Source organism: Xiphophorus hellerii, chromosome 8 (assembly GCF_003331165.1).
Source record: "Xiphophorus hellerii strain 12219 chromosome 8, Xiphophorus_hellerii-4.1, whole genome shotgun sequence".
Classification (NCBI taxonomy): Eukaryota; Metazoa; Chordata; class Actinopteri; order Cyprinodontiformes; family Poeciliidae; genus Xiphophorus; species Xiphophorus hellerii.
In genome coordinates this window covers 127,982-149,668 of record NC_045679.1, presented here as the reverse complement: position 1 = coordinate 149,668, position 21,687 = coordinate 127,982, and the positions used below count along the sequence as shown (strand labels likewise).

General features: G+C 45.8%; 1 protein-coding gene across 2 annotated transcripts; it reads right to left on the bottom strand.

Annotated features, from left to right (window-relative positions):
- Positions 1–311: 311 nt before the first annotated feature.
- ythdc1 (YTH N6-methyladenosine RNA binding protein C1) lies at positions 312–13,147 on the bottom strand. Of its 2 annotated transcripts, none has more exons than XM_032569407.1 (16): positions 12,844–13,147; positions 4,918–5,019; positions 4,531–4,796; positions 4,087–4,459; positions 3,933–3,995; positions 3,771–3,865; positions 3,564–3,672; positions 3,367–3,484; positions 3,213–3,297; positions 2,984–3,138; positions 1,761–1,840; positions 1,597–1,633; positions 1,485–1,524; positions 1,341–1,403; positions 898–1,086; positions 312–827 (listed from the first exon to the last, which is right to left on the bottom strand). In XM_032569407.1, exons 1-16 carry the CDS (start codon positions 12,869–12,871, stop codon positions 645–647), a joined length of 1,986 nt encoding a protein of 661 aa, XP_032425298.1. In that variant the 5' UTR covers positions 12,872–13,147; the 3' UTR covers positions 312–644. The 2 variants fall into 2 exon arrangements, with proteins under 2 accessions (XP_032425298.1, XP_032425296.1); XM_032569405.1 differs by having other exon boundaries at positions 4,087–4,462; positions 12,844–13,145.
- Positions 13,148–21,687: the final 8,540 nt, after the last annotated feature.

Below are 21,687 nucleotides of genomic sequence, written 5' to 3'. Positions count from 1 at the left end.
CTGACTCCAGCAGGTCTGGTTACTGAACCAGGTCCAAAAGAACTCAGGTCACCAGGTGAAAGTGCTTTCTGGTTTGAGACTTGCATTTGGACCCACTTCAAGGTTCTGAGTTCCCACTGAATGTGGGTCGGATGTTCTGATTCTGCCGGGTCTACAGTTCTGGACTGACGTTCGCTGTGGTGGTTCTGATCCAGATCATCCACATCATTTAACAGGAAAGAGTCTCAGGCTCCGCCCCCTCTGAGCCTCCAATCAGCAGGACAACCAATCAGACAGCAGCAAACCAAACAGGAAGTGACAAAACAGGCAGGTTTCATGTGGAACATTAAAAAACGTTTAATATGAAGGATCCAACAGGAAACATCCAACCTTTCACAATAAAATCACTATTGTTTGTGTCATGTGACCCTGGGAAGGCCCCGCCCTCCTGTTGGCGCCCAGCCTACAGACTGACAGAGCATTCTGGGAAATGAAGTCACCATAAAAAAGTTTTTACGGACTTTCAAATTAAAAGTTTGACCAAAGAAACTTTATTGAAGAAACAGACGTGAACACTGATGATGTCATCCTGCAGCTATTTATACATAATTTGAAAATGAAGGGGAAGTCAGACTGTCAAAATAAGAGGGCTCAGTTCCGTGTGATCACCTGCGGTACCGCCCCCTCTCCTTGTCCCTCTCTCTCTCCCTGTCCCTCGCCCGCTCTCGCTCGCGGTCGCGGCGCGGCCCGCCGCGCTCTCGCTCTCGCTGCCTCTCGCGCTCTCGCCGGCTGCTCACCACCGCCTGCGTGCGCCGCAGGAAGTCGTCCACTCGCATGTCGTAGTCGTGCTGCAAGACAGGAAACAGGAAGTCAGACCCAGAAGGTTTCCGATCACTTTAGAACCGGATCAGAACTCACTGGGCTGGACGCGAAGGCGCGGTGCTGCGGCAAGCGCTGCTTGTCTCTGAAGCGAGGGGGCGGAGCCTCGTGCGGCGGCAGGGAGGGGTGGTGGTGGTGGAAGGCCTGGTGGGGGGGCGGCGGGGGGTGGCTGTGGTGGTAGTAGGGCGGGTGGTGGGGGGGCTGCTGCTCCACACCGGGGTACGCCGCCTGTCCACACAAACAGGAAGGGTCAGCTGGTTGGGGGAGGGGCTTAGCACCGGTTCCCTCAGCGGGTGGGCTCATGGGAACCAGCAACCATTCAGAACGCTCTAGCTTAACTCCTCTCTGAATGGTCGAATCTAAACCAGTAAAACTTTGGATCAGAACAGAGAACGGCCCTGGCCCCGCCTCCAGGTGCATCGGCCAGGTGAGGTAACTCAGTAAGCTAGCATGCCTGATCCAATCAGAACCAAGAACCATACCAGAGTCTGCCAGGGAGCCGGGGGCCCCACGTTGTGGTGGTAGTCCCTCATGTAGTCGTAGGACTGAAACAGGTGAACACAGGTAGACGTCACACAGGTGAGCGCACCGACATCGCGCCGCAGAGGCCACGCCCCCAGACTCACCCCGTTCAGGAAGACGTCTCGCCTGACGCTGGAGAATCTCCTGCAAGAAGAAACATCACGTCTTACTTTCTACCTGAAACTGAGGCCCCGCCCACTGCCAGGTGAGTCTCACCTGTCCACCGGCTGGCTCCGTAGGTCCGGGATGAACCCTGGTGATGAGTAACAGTTAATGACAGGTAAACGTTACCCCGCAAAGCCAACAGGTGAAGAGGCTGAGCTATTTAGTTAGCAAGCTAAACTAGCATGCTAGCAGGCATGTGAACAGGTGATCTGCACCTGGCCGCTGGTTGAAGTCGGGCGGGCCGTCGGCTCGCGGTCGCTTCCTGCCGTGAAGGTCATACTCTTCAGGTCGACGCCTACGTGAACAAGTCCACAATTAAGACACACACACGCGGACAAAACCACACACACACACACACACACACTCAGCCTCACACACATCGAGGCAGGTACAGTATTCCCTGAGCGTCGTCTGCAGGCGCCTGACCAGAGAGGCGGGGTCAGAGCAGCCAGGTGCTGCTGCTGTCGTCACGGTGATGAACCCTGGTACGTTACCTGCTGCCGCTCTGATCCTGTCACCATGGTGACAGTTACCCGGTCCACAGACCTGCGCTCAGGTTAGCGTCCTCCCAGCGGCGGTCCTGCGGGTCGGGTCGGTTCTGACCCTGGCTCTAGTCACACTCTCACTCACACAGGAAGGAAACAGAAGAAGCCTCTGGAGGGCGACATACCGCTGCTGGAGCCGTTAGGGAAAACTAACAAACAGTTCCTCATCACGTCCATTACAGACCCTCTTATTTTGAAAGGGTGATGGTGATGATGATGGTGCAGTCCTGTTAATCAACACCGAAAGCCCCGCCCCTTAGAGCCCAAGCCCCGCCCCCTCCATACCAACAGTCCTGAACACAAGCAACCAATCGGGGCGTTCCGGCGTCCGTCGGCTCCTCCCACCGGCGCCAGATCAGTCCATCAGCCCCCCTGGCCCCTACAGTCTGCCCCAGCAGGGGGGCGAGGGGGGGACAACACTGTCCTTCAGGTGGGGGGGGGCCCTGCTGTCAGTCCAAAAGTCCTTTGTTTCTGTGATTTACCTCACAGAAAGCCAGGAAGCCCCGCCCCCAGCCACGCCCACCTGCTCAAAGCCAGAAACAGTTCCACCCCCCTCCCCCATCAGTCCATCGTCCTTTTATTCTGAAAGGTCAGCCACAGTCCGACTACCCGCCAAACAACTTCCTGCAAAGACAAAATTTCATCATGAGAGAAATTCCATCTTGCGTCGCTCTGCTGCCGCCATCATCAGCAGGCGGCGCTCCAATCACACATCAACTCCTCAATCTGGGGACCTCATCACGCCGCCGGGGAACTACTTCCTGCCTGACTCAAAGCTTCAACCAGAACGGCGCAACAACAGAGCGGCGCCGTGTCCGTGGTCCGGCAGCAGATGGCGCCACGATGCGGCGGCAGAACAGGAAGCGGGGGGAGGAGCTCGGTGATTGGCTAACCTTCCCGGCTCGCGCTGCGGCGGGCGGCCACGCGGCCGCAGCTCTGACGGCGTCTGGCCCTTCTGACGCACGCGCCGCGCCACGTGGTGCACGTCCACGCTCTCGTCCAATGGGAACAGGGCGCACAGCTGGGCGCCCACCTTCGGCTGGATCTCCTGTAACAGAGCGCACGGTTGGAGAGGAACCGGGACCAGAGCCGGGACCAGAGCAGGGACCGGGACGGGCTCACCTGGCCGTCCCGTCCGATCTTCACAGGTTTGTTGTCGTTCCAGGGGTTGAACAGGTGAGCCGTCTTGATGAAGGGCAGCTCCCTCCTGCAACACAGGGCTGTCAGAACCAGGTCCGACCAGAACCGGGTCGTCCAGATTCCGGAAGCAGCTGACCTGCAGAGCCAGTCAATCTTGAAGACTCCGCCCAGCATCTTGGCGTTCATCCCAGCAGGAAGAACCCAGTGGATCGGAGAACCATCATGATGCGACTCTGACGACAGGCGAGCGAAACCTGCAGGAAACAGGAAGTCAGAGACATGGAAATAGGAAGTCATAGCGATGAGGAGGAATCAGGAAACAGATGAAGGTACCTTGGAACTTGCCGCTCTCCCTGACGGAGAAGACGAGGATGACGCTGCGCGCCGACTGGAAGGCGGCGTTCAGTTTCTTCTCGTTGACCGGCAGCGTGGACCAGACGCCCTGAAGGCAAGACGCGGTTGCCATGGAGACAGAGCACAGTAATCAACATTAGTGCATGTCGGCGCCGGCGCCGAAGGCAGAGGGAGCCGTGGACCGACCTTGGCCTTGGCCAGGGAAACGTTCTCGTGGTTGTTGCTCTTGATTAGGAAGAAGCGGGCTTCCCGCAGGATGTAGCGCAGCTTGCTGGTGGGATCTGCAACGACAGAGGCGCGTTCAGTCAGCGGGCCGGGTCAGTACCGCCGGGTCGGGAAGGTTCTTACTCTCCATTCCTTTCCGAACAGCTCGAACCGACGACGACAGCTTCTCTCGCTTCTTCTCCGACCCTTTCAGAATAAAAACACAGCACTGATTTCAGAATAAAAGCACAGCACAGATTTCAACGGCGGGGTGAATGGCGGTTGTTGCCATGGTTACCTGAAGCTTCGGAGGCGGAGCCTGAGCGTCCCGACTCTCCATCCGAGAAACTGACGGAGGAGGCGGAGCGAGAGTCGCCGGCCTCGCTGCGCGTGTCGTAGTCGTTGCCGTCGCCATGGCGCTCATCGTATTCATCCTCCTCCTCATCTTCATCCTCCTTCTCTCCCTCTTCTTCCTCCTCTTCCTCCTCCATGCCCTCTTCCCCCTCCTCCTCCTGATTATCTTCCTCCTCTTCCTCCTCCTCATCGTCGCCATGCGAGGGGGCGGGGGAGGAGCTTCCCGACGCCGGCTCTGAGCTGTACTCTGCCTCCTCGTCTGATTGGTTGTCTTCGCCGTGAGGGGAGGGGCTCACTCGCCTCTCATCGCGCCGCAGCTTCTAAACACAAACAGGAAGTGAGCGGTGGTGTGAGTGTCAGGCGGCCCGCTCAGGGCGAGGGGCGTTACCCGGCTCAGAGCCTCCACGCCACGTGGCGGCTCCCGGCGCCGGCCGTCCTCCGCGCCACGGCTCCGCGGGCCCTCTCGGGCTGGGCGCCGCCCCTTTCGCTCCTCGTAGTACTCGTGATGGTAGGCGGCGGTGTGGCGGCGCGGACTGGACGCCTTCTTGGAGCTCAGCGCCCGTTTCCCAGAAGACCTGGAGGGGGCGTGGCCTGATGAGGGGCGGAGCCTCTTCACGTCCTGGCTTTCCGATCGCTCGCGCTTCCTCTTCACTCCTGAGAGGGAGAGGACAGGCTGATGACGTCATAGCCGCTGCTGTGACATCATTGCTTACTGTGGCTGAACCGATCCCAGAACCAGAACACAGTCCAGGCTCTGAGGGAGGCGGTTCCGTACCTTTCTTGTCGCTGACTTCACGCTCTGTCTCCGGATTGTAGAGCTCGTCATCCTGATCCGGCGCTTCGGTCAGAAGATCCTCCAGAACGTTCAGTTCCCCGTCTGAAACAGAACCGAGTCGCTGAAGACGTCCAAGAAACACAGAGGGACAGAGACGGGGGGACAGCGGCCCCTACAGGACATTCTGGGTCAGTTTTTTTCCCCTGGTGGCGGTTCTGGTAGGGGACTGGAACCAATCAGAGGCCAGCTCACGTGTGTGTACAGATGCGTTAGCTGCTATTGCTAACAGCCACTCAGCTTTACCTGACAGTGCATTGCTGAGTAAAGGAAGAGAGAAACAAGCGGCGCTAAGGTTGGTTCCTACCTCAGAATGAAATGTTTCTGGTTTTAAACTGTTTACAGTTCAGCCTGAAACTTTTCAGGATTTTATTTATAACTGAACATTTTCGAAATGGAATCAAAAACCTTAAACCAAAGAATGACTTTTCATCATATTATTATATTCTAATTTGATTTTACTGTTGAATCAAATGACTTTCAGTCCACTCATCCAACTCATTGCTCTGGTTTGGGGGATATATTTGGATTAGTTATTTTGAAGTGAACTTGATGAATATTATCTGATCATTGATCGGGAATTATGATCCTAAATAAAACTGACAGTGTCCAAAATGAAGCCTGACTGGAATCTTTTTGCCTTGAAAAACCAAATTAAAACTACAAAAATAATCAACCACTGCTTGGGCTGCCACCTTATCGTGGTGGAGGGGTTTGAGGGCCCCAATGATCCTAGGAACTATGCTGTCTGGGGCTTCATGCCCCTGGTAGGGTCACCCAAAGCGGACAGGTCTTAGGCGAGGAATCAGACAAAGCGCAGCCCGAAGACCCCAATAACAAATGGCAACATTGGACTTGGTGTTCCCTCGACCGGATGCGGGTCACCGGGGCCCCACTATGGAGCCAGGCCTGGAGGGGGGGCACGATGGCGAGCGTCTGGTGGCCCGGTCGGGCTCAGCCTGAAAAGGAAACATGGGTCCCCCCTCCCATGGGCCCCCCACCTATGAGAGGCCAAAAGGGTCGGGTGCAGTGTGTGATGGGTGGCGGCCGAGGGAGGGGGCCCTGGTGGTCCGATCCTCAGCTGCAGAAGCTGGCTATTGGGACGTGGAGTGTCACCTCTCTGGTGGGGAAGGAGCCGGAGCTAGTGTGTGAGGTTGAGAGGTTCCGGCTAGAAATAGTCACCTCACCTCGAAGCATGGCTCTGGTTCTGGAACCAGCCTCCTTGAGAGGGGCTGGACATACTTCCACTCTGGAGCTGCCCAAGGTGAGAGGCGTCGGGCAGGAGTGGGCATACTTGTTGCTCCTATCTCGGTGCCTGTATGTTGGGGTTTACCCCAGTGAACGAGAAGGTAGCGTCCCTCCGCCTACGGGTGGGGGGACGGGTTCTGACTGTCATTTGTGCTTACGGGCCGAAGCACAAATGAACCGATCCCAGATCGGGATCGGTTCATTCCGATCGGGACCGGTTCAGCTTATTCACCCTTCTTGGAGTCCTTAGAGGGGGTACTGGAGAGTGCCCCTCCTGGGGACTCCCTTGTTCTGTTGGGGGACTTCAACGCTCATGTGGGCAATGACAGTGAGACCTGGAGGGGCGTGGTTAGGAGGAACGGCCCCCCAATCTGAACTCGAGCGGTGTTCTGTTGTTGAACTTCTGTGCTCATCACGGATTGGCCATAACGAACACCATGTTCAGGCATAAGGGTGTCCATATGTGCACTTGGCACCAGGACACCCTAGGCCGCAGTTCGATGATCGACTTTGTCATTGTTTCATTGGATCTGCGGCCGTGTGTCTTGGACACTCGGGTGAAGAGAGGTGTGGAGCTGTCCACTGACCATTACCTGGTGGTGAGTTGGCTCCGGTGGTGGGGGAGGAAGCTGGTCAGGCCTGGCAGGCCCAAACGTGTGGTGAGGGTCTGCTGGGAACGTCTGGCAGAAGCTTTAACTCCCATCTCCGGCAAAACTTCGAACATGTTCCAGGGGAGGTGGGGGACATGAAGTCTGAGTGGACCATGTTTCGTGCCTCCATTGTCGAGGCGGCCGATCAGAGCTGTGGCCACAAGGCTGCATGTCGCGGCAGCCACCCTCGAACCCGTTGGTGGACACTTTCGGTGAGGGATGACGTCAGGCTGAAGAAGGAGTCCTATCGGGCCTTTTTGGCCTGTGGGACTCCGGAAGCAGCTGATGGGTACTGGAAGGCGAAGCAGCGTGCGGCCCAGGTGGTTACTGAGGCAAAAACTCGGGCGTGGGAGGAGTTTGGAGAGGCCATGGAGAAAGACTTCGGTACGGCTTCGAGGCGATTCTGGTCCACCATCCAGCGTCTCGAGGGGGGGAAGCATTACGGCACCAACACTGTTTATAGTGGGGATGATGTGCTGCTGACCTCTACTCGGGACGTTGTGGGCCGGTGGGCAGAATACTTCAGAGACCTCCTCAATCCCACCAACATGCCTTCCATTGAGGAAGCTGAGCCTGGGGACTCTGGGTTGGGCTCTCCAATCTCTGGGGACAAGGTCGCCGAGGTGGTTAAAAAGCCACCTCGGCGATGGCCGGTGGCCACCGAGGAGCCACAAGAGGCTCCTCGGTGGCAGGGCCCCAGGGGTGGATGAGATCCGCCCGGAGTTCCTTAAAGCTCTGGATGTTGTAGGGTTGTGTTGGCTGACGCGACTCTGCAATATTGCATGGACATCGGGGGCAGTTCCCCTGGATTGGCAGACCAGGGTGGTCGTCCCCCTGTTCAAAAAGGGGGACCGGAGGGTGTGCTCCAATTATAGAGGGGTCACACTCTTAAGCCTCCCTGGCAAGGTCTATTCAGGGGTCCTGGAGAGGAGGGTCAGTCGGATAGTCGAACCTCGGATTCAGGAAGAGCAGTGTGGTTCTGGTTCTGGTTGTGGAACACTGGACCAGCTCTACACCCTCAGCAGGGTCCTGGAGGGTTCTGGGAGTCCGCCCAACCGGTCTACATGTGTTTTGTGGACTTGGAGAAGGCGTTCTACCGTGTCCCTCGGGGAGCCCTGTGGGGGGTTCTCCAGGAGTATGGGGTACCGGGCCCTTTGATACGGGCTGTCAGGTCCCTGTACGACCGGTGTCAGAGTCTGGTCCGCATTGCCGGCAGTAAGTCGGGCTCGTTTCCGGTGAGAGTTGGACTCCGCCAGGGCTGCCCTTTGTCACGATTCTGTTCATTACTTTCATGGACAGAATTTCTAGGCGCAGTCAAGGTGTTGAGGGGATCTGATTTGGTGGCCTTAGGATCTCATCTCTGGTTTTTGCAGATGATGTGGTTCTATTGGCTTCATCAGGTCGTGATCTGCAGCTCTCGCTGGAGCGGTTCGCAGCTGAGTGTGAAGTGGCCGGGATGGGGATCAGTGCCTCCAAATCCAAGGCCATCATGGTCTTGAGCCAGAAAAGGGTACAGTGCCTTCTCCGGGTCGGGGGGGGGGGGATGTCCTGCCCCAAGTGGAGGAGTTCAAGTATCTCGGGATCTTGTTCATGAATGGGGGAAGAAGGGAGCGGGAGATCGACAGGCGGATTGGCGCAGCGTCTGCCGTCAAGCGGGCGCTTTACCGGTCCGTCGTGGTGAAAAGAGAGCTGAGCCAAAAAGCGAAGCTCTCAATTTACCGGTCGATCTACGTTCCCACCCTCATCTATGATCATGAGCTTTGGGTCATGACCGAAAGAATGAGATCGCGGATACAAGCGGCTGAAATGGGTTTTCTCTTTGGGTGTCTGGGCTCTCCCTTAGAGAGAGAAGCTCAGTCAGCCGGGAGGGACTCAGAGTAGAGCCACTGCTCCTTCACATCGAGAGGAGCCAGTTGAGGGGCATCTGGTCAGGATGCCTCCCTGGTGAGGTGTTCTGTGCACGACCCACCGGGAGGAGGCCCCGGGGAAGACTCGGACCCGCTGGAGGGACTATGTCTCTCAGCTGGCCTGGGAACGCCTTGGGATTCCCCTGGAGGAGCTGGAACAAGAGGCTGGGGAGGGAAGTCTGGGCCTCCCTTCTGAAACTGCTAGCCCCGTGACCCGACTCCAGATAGGTGGAAAAAGATAGATGGATGGATAGATGGATTGAAAATAATCAGATTAAAGACAGAAAAACTATTTTTAATGAACCGGACCTCACTCGAAGCCTTTCTGAGGGACGGTGAAGACACGTCCAGGCAGGGACATGTCTCCAGCAATATTTCCTAAACCTTTTTTCCTTCATGTTCCTGCATCTATACGGACTTTTCAAAATAAAATGTAAATGACGAGTCCTCTCAGTGACTGGCGGGTTGGACACCACGTTGAGTCAGGAATATCAGAGGTCTGGAAAATCACACAATCAAGCAAAGAATCTGGATAACGGACACATCGCTGTGCTGCTAACCGACACCGCTACAACGGCAACATAAGGCCCTCGTTTCACAGCCAGCAAAATGGTTTCATTAAAAATATATGAAGATCGTTGGTTAACTTAGACTTAGACTGACTTTATTATCATTTTGCATGCAGGGTGTATACAGAACAAAATTTCGTTGCATACGGCTCAGGACAATGTTTTGAGGTTCCAATGTTATGAGGTTACTCCAGAATAAAAATATAAATATAAATATAAAGTGCAGGACTGACAGTAAAATAGAAGTTATTTAGCTCTGTACATGTGCAAGGTATGAAGTGGAGACCAGTTTTTGAGTGCAGTCCAGTTAAGAGTTCAGCAGTCTGATGGCAAGTGGGAAAAAGCTGTTTCAGAACCTGGTGGACCTGCACCGGATGCTGCAGAACCTCTTTCCAGAGGGCAGCAGGGAGAACAGTCCATGGTGGGGGTGTGAGGGGTCACTGACGATGTTTCGGCCTCGGGACACGCAGCGCTGGGATGAAATGTCCTGAATGGAGGGAAGGGGGGCCCCGATGATCCTCTCTGCTGTCCGCACCACTCTCCTCACGTTCTTCCAGTCGGAGGCGCTGCAGCCTCCACACCACACAGAGAGGCAGCTGGTCAGAATGCTCTCTATGGTGCTTCTGTAGAACGTCTTGAGGATGGGCGGGGGCAGGGGCAGGCAGGAACCTGCGCTGCACTTCGGTGTGCTTCGGTTCAGTTAGCACCAAAATACATCGACTTTCTGACAAATCATCAGTGGAGCAGGTGCTTAACTTAGCGAACCAATCACAGCGGCCGTTGAGGTGATCGCTTATTAATGATCAAAACATGAAAATTCAAAAACAGAAAACTAACGGACTGAATGTTCTGGGGTTTTGTGCACTTTTTGCCTGAAATGTTTATGTTCCTGATGTAATCTGTGCTCTGTGTGCTCATGCAGCTGTTGCCATGGCAACAGGTCTGCATGTGACGTTAGCATGTAATGCTGGTTAAAACAGAGAAACCAGACTGTTGATAGATCTGCATCCAGAGAGAATACAGACTTTACACATCCAAACATCTCAGCTTTAATTTAAGTCACATTAAATAGAAATTGGATCATAAATATGGGGCCATTTTTGGCTTCCTGCTCATCCTGCACTGAACCGTCTGGACACGACTCCATGCACAGTAAAGGCTCCTGCAGGTTTATGTCACTAGCTGCAGCGGCTAACCGGCCAATACAGTAACATATGATCCCTCTGCTCCACAACAGCCCCCAAAAATCCCACTGAACATCTTTTCATGTGACCTGCAGAATCACAGCTGAGACAGAAAAACATATGAAGATGAATTAAAACCTGTCTTATTGTATAATTTTACTGTAAAGAAATATGTTTGCTATATTAAAGACGCATCATATCTGAACCACACCAATAAAAATACAAAGTTTCACTGACAAGGATTCATTTGGCTTCAGTTATTCTGCTTTTAATACCATTTTGATTTTTATGGAATCTATTGTTTCTGAGCATTTCATAAGATCGGGTGATAAAAGGAAACTGTATTATTGTGATAATTCTTCACAGAAAATATTACTGAATTTTTTAACTATTTTCAACTGTAGGCAACCACTGAGCAAATATAGGCCATAAAATAAAATATGACTGAAAAATTCATTTTTTAGTAATTTCATCACCAACAGACATATGGATGCATTAGGCGACTGATGTTTTAACATATTTATATCTTTCAGTATGTTTAATGCCTGATAAAAAGTTATTTTCAAAAAGTATTAATGTGAAAGCCTCACCAGGACGTATATCCTAACTTATTGAATGGCATTTATATTTAAGTTTTGGCCTTAGAAAAATGAAAAGGCCTTCCAGCAGCTGCATAGCGCCCCCTGTCTTCCCCACCACCTTCCTGCACAGCCTTGTTGAAAGTCCTGCTGATCAGAAGCTTTGCCGCGTTTATGAAAGTTCATTTCTGTTGTTCTTTAGTTTGTCCAGCAGATGAACTATAATTAATTAAAAACTGACCCACAACGTTCAGCAAAGAGCGAATGAACAATCAGCAGATTATAATCCGATTACAGCGGAACCTACTGGCTGATATTGAGGAAAGTATAGATCACCACCGATTTGATCACTGATTCTTTTAGAGTCGGTCCTGCATGTTTTATTCTCTCCCTGGTTTTAGTAACAACTTTTCCAGCATGTCAGTGTTCTTCTTAATGAGCCATCATTGGATGCAGGAGCGTTAAACCAGGGAGAGACTGAAACATGCAGGATGCCGGTGTTATGCCGAGAACATGCCTGCCGAGAATTGCATGCCTTGTCGCGGGAGCGCGCATCGCTAATAATAGGCTTTGCCAAAAAATGCATCCCCTGCTAACATGGAGAAATAAAGAGTTAAGAATGATTTTACCTTTTCTACGTAATGACACTTGTTCTCTGAGCTTCCTCTGTAAGTTTCATATCAACAGGACAATAGACAGGGGATACAAATATTGGCTGGCTCAGAAATTAAAATGCTTCCCCCTACATTAATAGACTAGACAGTTAAAGATGATATAAAATGTTCTACATAATGGGATTCTGTTTTGTAATGCTTTAAGCTATTATGGTATTAAAAGAAAAATCGGGGAATTTCAAACGATCTGCGGAGAACATTTTCATCAGACACTGAAAAACGTTTGACTCATGTGTCTCAATAAAGCTGTAAAAACCGTATTTATTTCAATTAATCTGCGAAATAAAACCCACCGTTTTATGGCTTACATGGTTAAGAAACGTGATCATGTTACGAAAATCTTCAAAAGTTTCCTCTTCGGTCAGATTTCAGTCCGTTTTCTCATCAATATGGAGAGTTTAGAGCGATGCGCGCTCCCGCGACAGGGCATGCAATTCTCGGCAGGCATGTTCTCGGCATAACACCGGCCCTCAGGGGCCCAGTTTGGGCTCCACTGGCTTAGACACGTTCAGAATCTGTAAATAACTCAAAATACCCAACTAGACGTGTTCATGGCTTTGAGGTGGCCAGTCACATTTACCAATCAGCACCACTCTTCTCATTAGGATGAACAAAGAAAAAATTGTTGTTTTCACGTTTATATTAGCTTCTAATATAAAAACATTAGAAGCTAATGTTTTTATTTCAAGTTGCATTATATATTAAGTTGTGTTATCGCGGGGCAATTTCAGGTTAGGTTGTCCGTGAGTGTTTGCCAAGTGATCCTCAGCCTGAAGAAGTTAGATAAACACTACCTTAGAGAGAGAATCACTTCTAGAAACGGATCATTGTCTACAGATGCACTGAAGCAGTCAGGAACAAAGACGCCGCCGTGTTGCTAATGCTAATAGCGTCCATTAGCTGCTAGCACCGTTAGCTCCGCTGCTGGTCAGTGATTCTCCTGTGTGCACCGACAGGTATACATATCAGGTAGATATAGTGTGAATTTCGCGGGTGTTTGGTCAATATTGATAAATAAATACGTCACCGTGATGCTAATGCTAACAGCTAATGGCCTACCTTTGTCCTCGCGCCGGTCGGCCGCCATGACGCGCTCAGTGACGTTCTCCTGTCTCAAGGGCAGAAAACTGAGATGGACTGACTGGTTTTACTGGAAATAACACAACCCCCCTAAAAACCACCAAGAAGACCAGTTAGACCATCTGGAGGAGTCAAATAGCCAACTGCGTCTGCGGCTGGCGCTGCTGCTTCTTGTTATGGAGATAATGGCGTAAAGAACGACATGGCGAATTACCGCCACCTACAGGTGAGGAGGATCAGGACAAGCAAGGCTTACAAACAAAACTTTCTTCCAGTGGTTCTTAACCTGGGTTCGGTCGAACCCCAGGGGTTCGATGAGTCGGCCTCAGGGGTTCGGCGGAGGTAAACACACACCTGTGTAAAGTCGTGATGACGCGCCCCGCTTGGCCATCACTGGCTGCAGAGGATCATGTTACATTGCTTGGCCAATCAGGGCTGCGGGGCATTTAGTGCGCGCAGTATCAGCGGCTGTCGTAGTTGTACGTCGCGTGGTTTCTTTCTTAATATTTTAATCCATACTAAATATGTATAGCAAAAACAGAAGAAAATGAACAGACTTTGCTCTGAAGACGCACCTGCCAAGGTGAAGCCACGCCTCTCTGAAGCCACGCCTCTCTGAACTGGTCTCCCAAAAACAACAGCAGGAGTCTCACTGATTTGCAGGCATGTCATTTGTGCAATACTTTATTCTGGCCCCAAAAAAGTATTTTGTGGATTCAAAATGACAAAAAACAAATTAAATGTAAAATTTAAAAAAATTAAGTTATTAAAAAAATTTTAATTCTTTGAAAAAATCCAAATTTATTTTTAATTAGTAAAATAGTCAAAAAAATATTTTTGGGGCTGAAATTGTTTTATGGGGCCGAAATATTTTTTGCGGGCCAGAATAAAGTAACACTGTAACTTGCTGTGAGTTCATGGTTTTGTTCTTTGAGCAAAGTGACGTTCATGCACGGCTCATTTTGTGCACCAGCAAAAAAACATATACTGTACCTATGTCTTGAATTTGGAAAAAAAAAAAGTATTTATCACTAAAGAAGGGTTTGGTGAATGCGCATATGAAACTGGTGGGTTCGGTACCTCAAAAAAGGTTAAGAACCACTGCTTTATTCTCTTTATCAGCCCAGTTACTAATTAAACATGTCTTTACATATCAAATAAGTATCCTTTAATATTCAGAATCTATGTTATAACTGGCTCGTGTTTTAGCATCCACCTTTTAACTTTTCTGATCTGCTCCCTTTAATTAATATGTCACATCTCCACCAGTTGTGCTAATTCAGTGGTTCCCAAAGATTTTCTTCTAGGCCCCCTATGGATTACAATAAAATCCCCCCAAAGAAGAAAAAAAAAATTCAACTGGGCACACAGTTGATTTTTGTGTGCCCAAAAAGCCTTCGAATAAATACTGATTAGGAATATATTCTTTCTCTGGTTCTTTGGGTTTTTGAAACAGTTTTTCTTCACTCCTTGTTAAAGAAAAAAATCCACAACACTGTCTTTTTCCCAGTGGGTGACTGGAGTTTAAACTGAGTGGGGGGGGCAGGGCTCGGACATGCAGGATTAAATAAAACTTTATATTTGGTAGGTAAACATCCAGCAGATAGCTAAGAGTTTGGGCATGGAGACAAGAGAACATGTAATAATTAATTGTGAAAAATATAGAGTAATCAGAGAACAATTCAAACAACAAATTAGGAAATATCATGTGGAGACAGTGACAACATGACACTGTCTCCACAGTGTCGTGACAAGATAAATAAAGCTGTTATTAAAATTTTAAACAAAACAGGATTATACTTTAGATTAAAGAAAGGAAAATACTCTGTTCCATACTCCAGCACAGTAGATGGCGATAAAGAATCTTAATCTGCCATTGAAAAAACACAAAGAACAAGAAGAAGGCCTTGCTTGATGTGTATTTTTAAATTTTATTTTATTTTTATTAAAGAACAAAGTACAGCAAGTATACAGAGAACAGCATACCACATAAACAGTAGTAACAGCAGCCAGGGGTTACTACATAAATTAAACTTAGATAATATTTTAAACGTTTTTTGAATGAGAGTAACTGAAAGTAGTTCAGTGGGTTTAAAAATCATAAAGCAAGGAACTTTTCTATCCAATTTACATACTGAATAAAAAAAACTCCTCTCCTTGGGCCAGGGGCGCTGCCAGGAATCTTGGGCCCCAGGAAAAAATTTAAATTGGGCCCCTCAACGCAGCTGCTGTTACATTTTCTTGAGTTTATCTGACTCATCAAAAGAGTCACAATTTTAAAGCCTTGCTTTCTTTGGTCCAATACTGATAACTAACACAATATTTACTGCTCATGAATTTTACATCCAACAGTCCACATGCAGTTTGCAGTAGGTTGCTTAAATGTTTTCTATTAGTTTTAGATACTGAAATGTTTCCCCACCAGCAACAGTCAGAGGCAACATGTAAAATATACATGAAGCATCCAGACTTCTCAATAAATTCTATGTAGTTGCATTTTATTCAAGCTGCAGTTTATAACTTTAATAAAAAAATTTTCTCCATATGTGTTAAAGCTGTCACCATGTCAGATAATCTGTGAAAACAATCAATCTCCTCCACCTGATCTACTATTGCTGGTTAAAGTAAAGCAACGTTCTGACCAAAACAGCCATTCAGAACCAGGAGGAGGGTCTTAGCGCTGTCAATCAACCTCATTCACTCGCTGCTAAATATGCTAATGGTGGAAAAACAACTTACCATTACAGGAAAAATGTTTATCTGCTGTCACTGGTAGCTATGCTAACTAGACTGAGCATTCACAACAGGCTATGCTAGCTGCAGCATAGGGATGAGCAGCACCACATGAGATTGTGATTGACAGCGTTAAAACTTTCCTGACTCTGATTGGCTGTTTCTAGAGAGAACTGGGAGAAAGCAGACGAAATAGATATTTCACAGATTATCTCTCATACCGTACTGTCACAACATAATGACAGTTTTAAGAAATATGTAAAAAAAAAAAAAGTTTTATAAAAGTGACATAGTGCAGCTTTAATTTGACTAGGAGAAGAGAGAGGACGGGTCAGGAGGTCAGAGCTGCTGCTGACAGAGACAAGTTCAATATATGAATATGTTGGTCATTTCTTTCCTTAATTCATTAAATGTTAGTGAAATGGAGGCAAACAGTCTGTAGCTAAGCTAACTATGCTAAATGGTTGATAATCTCACAGTCTACTCACCTCTCTGGGGAAAACTGGGTGACAAATTAACACTTTTACCTTTTTCTCTCTCTGTCTCTCTAATTTTTGAAAACCTGATTTTATTATTTTTCTTAGCAGCATAATAACAGCCACAGTCGTTCTTGTTTCTTGTTTTCCACTGTTTGCTGCTGAACATCGTCACCTCAAGCCTCCAAGCAGGAAGGAACCATTTCCTGCAGATCCGGGGGTTCAGGGCAAATGTGTGATTTTTGGTCTGGGAGGGGGAACATTTCATTATTATTGTTAAAAACTATTTTAGAAAACACAATATAGTTAATTTTGTAATTGACAGGGCCCAATTTTGTTTTTAATTTCTATGAACAAAAAGACATTTTTTACACAGTATAAGAGCCACATTTCAGGGTCAAAATTGCTTGAATTTGGTTTTACAAGAAAAAAGATGCACATAGAAAAAAAATCAAAACCAAAAAATACAAAGAGTGCAAGTTTCAGAGAGGCATCGTACAAAAAAATAGAAGAAAGAAAAATCTGAATATATAAATTTTATGACCTAGGACAGCACATCTTCCTTATGCATACTGTGCCATCTAACAAGTACCAGAAAAATGTTTTTGGTCCTGTATGAGTGTGTTTTTAAAGGAGAGCCCCCTGGTGGTCAGGGGCCCTTGTCATAACTCTTCCCCCCTTTACTGTGCCCCTGCCTTGGGCTGCCAGCGTGTCCCAGTGATCCTAGGAGCTCTGCTGTCTGGGTTTCATGCCTTTGGTACGGCCACCCAAGGCAGACAGGTATTAGGTGAGTATTAAAAAAGAGGATCATTTAATGCTAGCTTTGGACAAAACGTTTGGCTCTTTTCCTCTTTAATCTTGCCCGGGATCTTCCGAGTCCTTGGCGAGTGACGCTCTCCGTGCAGCGACGTGTAGCGACGGCGTGCTGCTAAAACGAAACAACAACAAAACGTGTTGACGTCACAAATCACGGAGTTTAATCTCATACAAAGCAATCGACAACAAAGCTGCAGAGGAACAGAGATATGCATTTTATCACAAAATAAGACACACAAGGGAAGACAAACGAACATAAAGACAGACAAAGGCGCCCACGTGCAGAAAAGATGAAAAAACTCTCAGACTCTCCGGTGTTGACCTGAAATTTTAACCAAAGAGGCGTTTCCCTATTTAATATATGCAAAGAAGGCATTCCGTTGTCCAACTAATCAGAGCCCTGTCTCGGCCCCCCAGAGAAAGTTGGGACTTCCTGATTTATAGCAAAGGTGTCTGTTTTTTATCTACGCAAACGGGCGGACCTCTTCGTCTTGGGCCGTGCCAGATACGGGGAGAGGCGCCAAAGAGTCTCTAACCTCTTTCAGACTGTAAATTTTATTGCTGTGTCTGTCAAAAGGGGGAGGAAAAAAGGCCCTGCTTTGTCTGCTTTCCGCATCTCAGACGAGACCTGTTCCAAATAGAAGTATTGTATATAACTGTTACACATGTCGTATATTGGCTATATTAAACACCAAAAAATAATCATTTTTCTTAACAGTTCCCCCTTTTGAGGTCTTAATCAAAAGACCTCAATAAAAATTGATTAAGCCTTCTAATACAGAACCAAAACTATGTATGAAACTAATAAAAGAAAAAACAAACAAAAAATAGAAAACAAAAGGTTGACGTAGCCTAATTATATACAGTTCCCCCTTTTTAAACAAAACCCAAGGGTAAGAAAGACTTATCCTTACAAAAATATAAAAACATAAAACAAAATTATCACAATCCAACCAAAACACAGGACAAACAAAAACCCAAAGTGTAAAACAAAAATAAAACATAAAGCTGGGACATACATAGAAAATCAGGAAGAAATGCTCTGCAACTTAAAAGACAACATTCACCACAAAATTACAATCTATCAAATGAGAAAGACACAAAATTACAATCTGCTGTTCGTCTTTTTCTGTTTTTTTTTTTTTTTTTTTTTTTTTTTTTTTTTTTTTTTTTTCAAATGTCCATCGACAGTCTCTCAAAAAATACGAAGTCTTCGTCAGGAAATGTTCAAAAAAATGCGCGCAAAAAACGAAACGAAAGTCCTTTTCAGAGTTCACAACGAACGAAAAACACGCAATAAAAAGTTAATGATGATCCTCTTGCAGCCTGATCTTCTTCGGTCGGAAACCTCAAGTTTCCACCTTAGCGTCCGTTGCTCACTGAAAATTGGATTATTATGCCAATATAACCGTGAGTTTCAAAAAGAAAGTGAAATCTCCTCGTGAGGAAAGTAAATCTTGTGAAGCGACCTGTCACAAGTTATTAAAACAGACATTTTGTTTTCAACATGAATTTCATTAGCATCAGAAACACAATTACAACATTCTTTAATATCATCTTCATCATTGTCAGCATAATCAAACGACGGTTTCACCTAAAAAATAAATTTGTTTTGTTATCTTCCATCCAGGGAAATTATTTTAATCCTTTTATCAAAGAACGCAGATTTTGAATGAGATCACATCCAGACGGCACCGGAACAACAGCTGTCAACTGGAACGAGAAAGCAGAGTTCAGATTTTCCAAAAGCATCATTCATTTTGTGTATTCAACACAAACATCTTCAAGTCACTCCGTGTCTGAGTGAATCCTCCACCGCTCGTGACTCTGTGGCTGCTATCGTCGAAAAAGTGTGAAACCGCTCCTCCAAGCAGCCGCACTCCTCCTCTAACGACAGCTTGTGTGACAGAGTCCAGAGTCCCACCTGGAGCTCGGAACTCCAGGGCAGTCTGTGTGTAAAACCATGAGCAACACATCACGTGAAACCTTATCTCCTACTCTGTCCAGTTCTGTTCATCAAATGGTGGATGTGATCCCTTCAATTTACGTTTCTATTATAATATACTATAGCTCCTAACCGATGGAAAACACCAAAACCTTGTAATCATTTGCTTCAAAAGACATGTTTCCAAAGTAACGTGTTCCCAGAATGTTAAACATATGCAGATCTTTTCTTAAACCAATCTTGTAAAAATAGGATTAAACAAACGAAACAAAACAATAACAAAAACTTAAAAATGTAGTTGTAAAGCTTACATTTACCATCAAAAAAATGAATATCAATATAAATTAACAGTCCAGTTTAAATTACTTTTACAGAACAAACTAGATCTTACTGGTTGTTTGTCTAAATCATTTTACATGCGTTCCTTAAACAAAATTCAAAAGAGTCAAACCTGGAGAAATTATAATGTAACAAATCCAGACATTTTCAAAATATACCAATCTTACCTAGGCTTTTACTTATCGTCGAATTTAAAGTTTTATTCAAAATCGTTTTAAATGTTTGTAAATCGAAAAATCAAAATCAAGTTTAGAAAAATCATTATAATCCCACCTGTGTACTTTTCCTGATTAATGATAACTTTAATCAATGACAGATTCTTCAAAACATTTCTTAAAACATTCTTGCTCCATTAAATTAATGCTCTGAAAATGGCTAACACAATAATATTTTTAATTTCTATAATTATTTTCCCAAGTTAATTAACCAAAATATGCTTCATTATCACTATAAATTTGTTATCCATTGTTTCAACATACCTTAGCCCATTGTCAGAAAATCTTTTAAAGGAGAACAACTCAAATCCATTTAAAATAAGCACATATAATACCAGACCATATTTTCGTTTCACTTTTTTGTGTAACACAGATCAGACATGTTCTTCAAAAAATTTGTTTAAGTAATAAAAGTTTCAGTAAATTACGTAAGTAATATAAAAATAAAAATAAATCCGTAACATATTCTCCCCCCTGTATGATACATTACTGGCTAATGTATCATATTTCTATTATGTGAAATAACGATGATGATGAAACAGGATTATTATTTTACTGAAAAATACTACCCAAATTTAAGGCTGCCTTTTGTCCCAAAAAATAAACCTTTCAAAAATCAAACAGAACAATTCATTCTGCATGCTTTAAACCTTCAAAATTGCTATTTTCCCAAAATACTTCACATTACAGTTGTAAAGGACATTACTGTTATGATTGTCAAATAAGTCATTTTACAAGCTTCTCAAAACTTTTCACTAGCGTTTGACAAAACGTGTTTACCAATTAAGACTCTGTGAAAGTGTTGCATAAACCGGCCAGAGAGACATTGAAAAAATTCAAAATGTAGTCTTAGTTGAGAAAATCTAAAAATGATAAATTTCGAGAAATACTGGTCCGAATATAACCAAATCTACAAATGAAAAAAATTAAACTAAAGACCAAAGTTCCCTATCCCCTGGTGAACGGGTCCAGAGGAAACTGATAACTCAAAAGAAAGAAAGTAATTTGTTATATGTAACAAAATAGACAAAGAACTGACACAAATAGCCAAATAAAAAGTCAGACTAATGAAAAGAAATTTAAAGATAAAATCCTAAACTACTCACTACTTAATATATAAAGTAATATGAAAGGAAAACAGAAAATCATTACCAAGAGTGTCTGTGTGTGACAGTCGACTCAGTGTTTTGATGCTACAAACTTATATTTAACATTTTCCACATTATTCCTTGCTCACTATGTATGTGCTTGTTTAAACTATCTACTTGAAAGAGAAAATGTTTCACTAAAGCTGGGAAACCAAACAGCATCAAAATTCTGTCTTATGTATGACTCTCTAAAATTAATTAAATCCTCATATTTAGATTTCACAAGATATATCTTAAAGTCACTACACTATGCTGAACAATCTCTATTGTCAGACGATAAAACAAATTCCTAAGCCCACCATAAAACCCCCTTTCACCTCTCAGAGGAACCAACTTGTATGGCAGGAAAGAGAGCCAATAAAGATGTCAGGAAGAACTCCCAATTCTCTTAATACATTAGTAGGCTTTGGCACTTAAAGCATCAGATATGTTTTAGTCTCTTTTAATTGTAAAATTTGAACTTAAAAACCTTTTGTCGTACCACTACTACAATTGTAACTTATATTCAGACAGTTTATCAGGAGGTATTTTAAACAATGGGGGAGAAAATCATGTGCCTTACAGCTGCTCGTTCTCCCTTGCTGAACTTCTGTGAGCAGAGGTTGCTTTGTACTTAAAAACGTGGTTTGCAAAGAGGCTTCACATGTTAATTAGTTGAATCTAGTGGGGGCAGAAGTTACAGCCCAGCTGTTGCTTGTTCTCCCGTGCTGAACTTCTGTGAGTGGGGGTTGAAACTCCTCCTTGAGCTCCATTATTCTCATGTCTTAAATAAACATACTTGTCGCTTCTTCTTGTTTTGTTCTATGTATTTATTTTACTTAATTTTCTTATTTTATTTTATTCGAAGCCCTCTCGTCTGTCTATAGGCAGTATTTAATCCTCTCTTATCACAGTTTAATATTGATTCTCTACAATAGTTCCATATGATCTTTTTCATTAACCAGTTATTCCAAGTTATTCCAAACTTAATGTTATCCTTCAACAACAAATCTTGTAAATTTTATCAAACTTTTCTATATTAAATCAATTTCCATGTAACAAGAGAGTGACTTCCAATTTATCCTGTCTTAATTATCAATAAGTCCTGTAGATTTAATGATATTCATCTATCTTAAAATATTGGTCAGTTTTAAAAGACTGATTGTGAAAAT

Excerpts from the sequence above, each read along its gene's own strand:
- ythdc1 (XM_032569405.1), bottom strand. The coding sequence starts at position 12,871 with ATGGCGGCCGACCGGCGCGAGGACAAAG. Across the intron at positions 3,298-3,366 it reads AAGATTGACTGGCTCTGCAG|GAGGGAGCTGCCCTTCATCA; the intron begins GTCAGCTGCTTC and ends CCTGTGTTGCAG. Across the intron at positions 1,404-1,484 it reads GAGACGTCTTCCTGAACGGG|TCCTACGACTACATGAGGGA; the intron begins GTGAGTCTGGGG and ends CACCTGTTTCAG.